The 7,205-nt window shown below is 38.0% G+C and overlaps 1 protein-coding gene across 1 annotated transcript in view; it reads left to right on the forward strand.

The window, feature by feature from the left end:
- Positions 1-7,205, forward strand: part of ADGRV1 (adhesion G protein-coupled receptor V1) — a 718,949-nt gene that overhangs the window by 65,530 nt on the left and 646,214 nt on the right. Inside the window, exon 20 of the mRNA XM_069085086.1 lies at positions 6,390-6,763. Within this exon, the coding sequence (XP_068941187.1) occupies positions 6,390-6,763 (374 nt within the window). The remainder of the gene's footprint in view (positions 1-6,389; positions 6,764-7,205) is intronic.

The following is a 7,205-nucleotide window of genomic DNA, read 5'->3' on the forward strand; positions in this document are numbered from 1 at the left end:
CAAGATGGATTTCTATACCCTGTTGCCTGTATATCTTATTTCCCAGTTACACGTAAAAACAATTTTTTAACATTTGTTTGTAAAACTTTGAGTTCCAGATTCTCTCCCTTCTTCCCTCCTAACCCACCTCCTTGGGAAGATAAGCAATTCAATATATGCTGTATATGTATAGTTACCCAAATCATTTCCATAGTAGTTATATTGTGAAAGAATAACTATATTTCCCTCCATCCTATCCCACCCCCATTTATTCTATTTTCTTCTTTGACCCTGTCCCTTTTCAAAAAGGTTTGCTTCTGACTACCCCCTTCCCCAATCTGCCCTCCCTTCTGTCATCCCCCCTCTTATCCCCTTTCCCCCTCTTTTCCTGTAGGGTAAGATACCAAATTGAGTGTGTATGTTATTCCCTCCTTAAGCCAAATCCAATGAGAGTAAGGTTAACTCATTCCCTTTCACCTGCCTGCTCTTCCCCTCCATTGTAACAGCTGTCTCTTGCCTCTTTTATGTGAGATAATTTACCCTATTCTATCTCTCCCTTTCTCCTTCTCCCAATATATTCTTCTCTCAACTCTTAATTTTATTTTTTAGATATCATCCCTTCATATTAAACTCATCCTGTGCCCTCTGTTTATGTATATATGTACATACATACACAGACTCACATATGTATCTATACATATATATACCCTTCTAACATACATTATATTTATTACCTTCAACTATCCTCATACTGAGTGGACATCTAGCTATAACTATATAACTATATAGCTATAACTCCTAGGACAGAAAGTACAAAGACATGGTAAAGTAATTGGTTATAATGGAGGAGGGATCAGGTTAGGCTTAGAAATCACAAGACTAGAGAATGGCCAAATGGTGGTGTTCTTTTCAACAATAATGTTTGAAAGTCCTCTATTTCATTGAATATCCATATTTTCCCCTGAAGTATTATACTCAGTTTTGCTGGGTAGATGATTCTTGGTTTTAATCCTAGCTCCTTTGACCTCCAGAATACCATGTTACCAAGCCCTTTGATCCCTTAATGTAGAAGCTGCTAGATCTTGTATTATCCTGATTGTGTTTCCACAATACTCAAATTGTTTCTTCTTGACTTCTTGCAGTCTTTCTCCTTGACCTGGTGTAGCACCAATGCAATATTTACAGCACCCACGATCATGATAAAGACTGTGACTATAAGTATCGCATGACGTTCAATCACAAAATGTACCAAACTCTCCAGATAGAGGATAGGACTGAAGCATTTCTTTAGACAACAGAAAACCCGATCCCAAAACCAGTAAGCTGATTCCATCACAGCGCCAAAGATATTAAGAAGCTAGTTCTGAACCAGTCCCTCATTTTTATCCTTTGTTGTGCAGAAGTACACCTACCTTTTACCTAATAATTCCTTCTATTTGTTGATTAATAATGCCACAGAATCCTTCAGTCTTACCACAAACAGATCAATATTTACTCACAAACCTCTCTATCTCCTTGCCTAAGTTCTTCTCTTCCCCATCAATAATTTTAAATGAAACTACTTTCCACAGCCTTAACAAGCTCTGGCACGTTAGTGCTCCTCACCCCAGGACCACCACCCAAGACTGTGACCCAGATCCAAGCAGATCAAAGCAAGAGAATCCTGCTTCAGTGCCAGCAAAGAGAGTCCTGCAGTTGAACTCTGGACAGTCTCTTGGTCTCTCTAAATCTGTAGGCCTGGAAGCTTAGGAGGCAGCTGCCACCACCTTCCCCACACCTTGGGCAGGGACCAGATTGTGCTCTTCTCACACCTAGGATCAACAGAGTTTCTCTTTGGCATTTATGGGTTGAGAAGTCTGGAAACCACCACTGCTGCCACTGAATCACTCCCCTGAAGTCTGCTCCAGCCGGTCTGTGCTGCTGGTCTGGGCTGGCCAGGTTTCTCTGTTTTGAGGAATATTGTGTTTGTATAGTTTCACTTGGTGACCTCACCAGATGCCATGGCTTTAATTATTATTTTTATTCAGATAACTCCCAAATCTAAGTCATCAGCCCTAATCTCTTTCCTGAGCTCTAGCCAATCATCACTAAGTGCTGATTGATTATTTCTAAGTGAGTGTGTTATAGGTCTTCCAAACTCAGTGTCCAAAGCAAAACTCATTATCTTTCTTTCCAAACCCACCCTTCTTCTGAAATTCCCTGTTAATGTTGAAGGCACCACCTGCCTTCCAGGCACCAAGATTCACAAACTCATTGACATTCCCAACCCCAACCCCCCCCCCCCCCATGTCACCCATTTACATACTTGTTCAGTCATTTCAGAAAATCTCATTGAGGGTTTTCTTGGCAAAGATACTGGAGTAGTTTAACATTTCCTTCATTGGCTCCTTTTACAAATGAGGAAACTGAGACAAACATGGTGAAATGACTTGTCTAGTTTTGCACAACCAATATGTGTCAGAGGGGACTTGAGCTAGGCCTTCTTTATTTTAGTGCTTTTTCTCCATTCATTATGGTCTCTCTGCTAAATAAATAGTTAGATAAGATGAGTAGATACATATTTGTCCACATATATTATTTTGAACAATAAACAAAGAAAACTGTATTGCGATTATATTCTTTCTTAGTATGTTCTTCATATGACCTTAATTGGTTTTCTTTCCATTTTTGATATTGAAGTCCTCAATGTATGCCTGTTTAGAATATGTACAGCAAATTTCCCAATACCCTTGGTGTGCCTTGGCAGAGGCTTGTGGTCTGCCCTGGAGGAGGGAGTGCTCCCACTGATGCTTATTTATGACCTCCAATACTAAGAGCTGTCTCCTAAACTAAACTTTTCCTCCTCTGAAATTTTTTTAGGTTCAATTCAGGCATCTCAACAAATGTTTATTAAATGCTGTTACCTATAGGGTGAAGTCAGGGTCATCCAGTGGTTAGAGGGCCAGTCTTGGAGTTATTAGGAAGGCTTAGATTTGAATTCTATCTTTAACATTCTGTGGCTATAGGCCAGTTGCTTAATTTCTGAGTGCCCTAGGAAACCCTAAGACATAAATTGCTGACAAAGGTATGATTTGCATTAGTCGAAAGAGTTGCCACACTTGGATGTTGGCTCTGCAGATGAAATCACAGATGCAAACAGAAGTACAAGGAAGTATCTTTACTACTCATTGGGTCAGTAACCATTATCTCCTTTTATTGTTACTTGGTCAGTCTGTAGACATTTTTTCTCAGGAGTGTTTCTACTAGTGTTTCTCAGGAGAGACACTAGTGTCAGAGTCAAGAAGGGTTCAAGTCCTGCCCTTGACATGTACTAGTTGTACCTTGGACAAATCATTTAACCTCTTAGTGGCCCCACCTAAATTCTAAGGCTGAAATTGCACAACAGGTGCTCATCTATGTTGCTAGAGGGCGTGTTCATATGCCAGTGTCATGGGTCTGGAAAAAAAGGTATCACCTCCATGAAAACATTCTTATGGTGCCTCATCATGAGCATGAGGTTGATAAAGGGAAGCAGGTTTTTCCAATATAAATGGTAGCTATTAATACTTTTATCATATTGGAAAAGATTAAAGACTAATGATTTTCTTTTAGATAAGATGATCCTTGATAAATTTGGAGAAGCTCATTGTTAGATTGACCACCTGGTGATAAGTTTTTTGAGGGGAGGACCACCACAGATCACACAACCATTTACTGCAACAATGGAAAATTATAGATCATTAAGTTATTTAAAGAAGTCTTGTTAGAATGTGTGTGTGTACATATACATATATATTAATGTATATATGTCCTGCCTCCTCAAATAGGTTTTATACTTAGTGATAGAAGAGGGTGGCTGGGTGGTGCAGTGAATAGAGCACCAGCCCTAGAGTCAGGTGGACCTAAGTTCAAATCTGGCCTCATACACTTAACACAAAACTAGTCATGTGACCTTGGGCATGTCACTTAACTCCAATTGACCTGCCTTCCCCTTCCAAAAAAAAAAATTGAGTAATAGAAGGAGCCATCGCTTACACATTTTTATCCCCAAAAAGGTTAGTGTAAGATAACGTCTGGGTCAGGGAGTTATCCATAGAACTAGGAAAGAAGGAAAGAAAAGGGACACAACTAAATTTTATGGCAAGATTGTTTACTTAGGCTGTCTGTCTGATGAACTGGTAATGGCTTTTCCTTCTCAAATGCCATAGGAAAGTGAATGGGACTTACATTATAGGAAAATTGTCATTTTGGAGTTGGCTGAATTAACTGAGTGGGAATCATGCTCGTGTTCCACTGACAAAATAGTATTGACTTGCTTAGTCAACAGCCGTAACTGTGGCCATGTTGCCAGCTATGTTTATAAATTTCCAGATTATTGTAACTACTTAAAAGGAGGAAATTTAGTAGTGCTTTATAAAAATTTTACTACTGGGACAATTTTACTTATTTTCTTGGAAATTCACCTCAGAGGTTCTGTAGTACTTTAGTTGAACCATTACCTCTGTTTTACAGAGGTGGCTGAGACTGAGAGGTTAGGTGACTTATCTAGTGTCACATTGCTATTGAGTGTCTGAGTCAGGATTAAAATTCAGGTCTTTCCGATGCCAAGTTCAGGACTTTGTCCTCAATACCACCTAGCAAATTGTATTAATTGACTAGCTGTGTGACCTTGGGCAGGTCACATCGTCTGTATTTGCCTCAGTTTCCTCATCTGTAAAATGGAGACTATGATAATGCCTACTTCCCAGGGTTTTTATGAGGATTAAATGAGATGATAATTCTAAATTTCTTAGCACAGTTCCTGGCCCATAGTAGCCCTATATAATTGTTAACTTTATTATTACTATTATTGTTGTTCATCCTTCATTCTCAAAGAGGACTAATGACATCACGAGTGTGATGTCTTCACTTGTGCATGAATTGGATTTGAGTGAGGCAGAGCTGAGCCAAGTCAGCCTCACTTTCTGCCTGGAGACTATTGCTGTTATTATTTCCTCATTTGATGAATGTGAGCTGGTATCTCAAAGTCGTTTTAGGTAGTATCTCTATGATGATCAGTGAGGTTGAATATTTTTTTAAAGTAATTACTACTAATAAATGTTTCTTCTTTTGAAAAATTTTCTTATTGCAGATTGGGAATTATCACTCTGACTTTTAACAGTTCCGTGTATTGTTTAGTTATGAAATTTTTTTATCAGTCATATTTGAAAAGAAATATTTTCTGAATCTTTATTTTTCTTTTTCTTTGAATTATGTTGCACAAACTAGGAAGACCTGGGTTCAAGTTCTTTCTCTGACATTTACTGAATGTATGACCCTGAGCAGGTCACTTAATTTCTCAGTGCTCTAGACAGCTCTCTTAAGACTCCAAGTTGTAAATAAGATGACTCCCTGCATTAATGAAGAGAGTGTCCTCATCTAGGAGTTCTTTGTATTAATGGAATCAAGTCCAGTCCCTCATTTTTATCCACCTTTGTTGTGCAGAATTGTAAAAAAATACTTCATGAAGTACACCTACCTTTTACCTAATAATTCCTTCTATTTGTTGATTTTAAAGGTTCATAATTGAGAAAATATTTGAGAAATATTATTAGGAAAAATATATAATGGAGAAAAATATTTGTTTCCATTTCTCCCACATTTTTTGTAGTTTCATTTAAAATTATTTTCCATCCATAAATGTGGCTATTTATTGAGTGCTTACTGTGTATGAGGCATTGAGTTAGGGGCTGAAGGAAATACAAAGAATAATAAAGAGTGGTCCCTGCCTTTACCTTAAAATCTAGTAGGAAACATACCCAGAATTACAACATCAGTCAGAGTAGTGAAGTGTGGTGATACATACTAAGAGAGGGCCCTGTGAATTTTGAGGATCAAAATAATACTTCTGTCTGAGAGGAAATAGATAAGGTTTCATAGAAAAAAAATGACCTTTACATTGGGCCTTATTGGGTTGAAATAGGATAGGTAGAGTTGGGTTAACTGGGTGGGGGAAAGCGGTAAGGATAGGGATGCTTTCAGCAATTTTTATCATAAATAGGATCATAGAATTTAGAGCTGGAAGGGTCATGAGAGGTTCTCTCTCCAACTATGTCAAGACATAGGATTTAAACTTAGATTCTGATCCTGAATTCAGCACACTTTCCACTTTTCTTAGCTGGTTCTTTCAGAGAAAAATAACATTTTAAATGTTTTAAAAAAGTTTAATAAAAACACATATCCTTTATAGAACCTTGATATATCGAAAAAGTTTAGTTAATATACAAGTTTTGGCTATGTAAAAGATACGGCTTATGCCATGTTCCTTTTCTATTTCATAAATCTATTTCATAAATCTGTCTTGTGATTTAAGAAGCTATTGATATAGCTGGTTTGTATTATGTTACATTTCTATTTTGAAATTAAATATTAACACTAATTTCTAATTTCAGGTCCTGGGATAATGAGAGTTGGTGCAGGGATGAATGGCAAAGACAGGTTTACAGGACTGATGCAAGATGTGAGGTTGTATGAGCAAAAACTGACCCCAGAAGAAATCTATGAACTTCATGCTACTCCAGCAAAGAATGATTTGCACCCTATTTCTGGATACCTAGAATACAGACAAGGGGAAACCAATAAATCATTCATTGTTTCAGCAAAAGACGACAATGAAGAAGAAGGAGAAGAATTATTTATACTTAAGCTCGTTTCTGTACATGGTGGAGCTCGTATTTCCCAGGAAAATATCACAGCAAGATTAACAATACAGAAAAGCGACAATGCCAATGGATTGTTTGGCTTCACAGGAGCCTGTATACCAGAGGTAAGATGCCAAACATGGAATACTCAGTGACAGTGACCATGGCAGATGGTGAATGCTTTTAAGATTTCTTTCAACTCCTAAGAAATAAAATTCTCCCCACATTAAGGTACCTTTGCTTTAAGAAAGAAAGTTAAGAACCAATTAGATTTGTGACTCAGTATTTTTTTTTTCCTTTTTTTGGTACTAGACTTGTGATTTCATGGATGTAGAGATCTCCCAAAGAGGAACTTCCTCTACCAGTGCATGTTGTCACCTTATCAGCAACTTAATCTAAGCTTCTGTTTGGCCTTTAAAGCCCTCCAGCCCTCCATTTCCTGGCCCCTTATACCCTCCTTCCTCCATGTACCCTGTGCTCCGTTGACAATGGTGTTCTTGCCCACGTCCCTCTTCCAGGCATGTTCACTGGCCCTCCACCATCCTTTCTTTTTTTTTTTTTTTTTTT

The sequence above is a fragment of the Petaurus breviceps genome, unplaced genomic scaffold (assembly GCF_028583685.1).
Source record: "Petaurus breviceps papuanus isolate PSGF00001 unplaced genomic scaffold, PetGlider_PUasm1.0 175, whole genome shotgun sequence".
Classification (NCBI taxonomy): domain Eukaryota; kingdom Metazoa; phylum Chordata; class Mammalia; order Diprotodontia; family Petauridae; genus Petaurus; species Petaurus breviceps.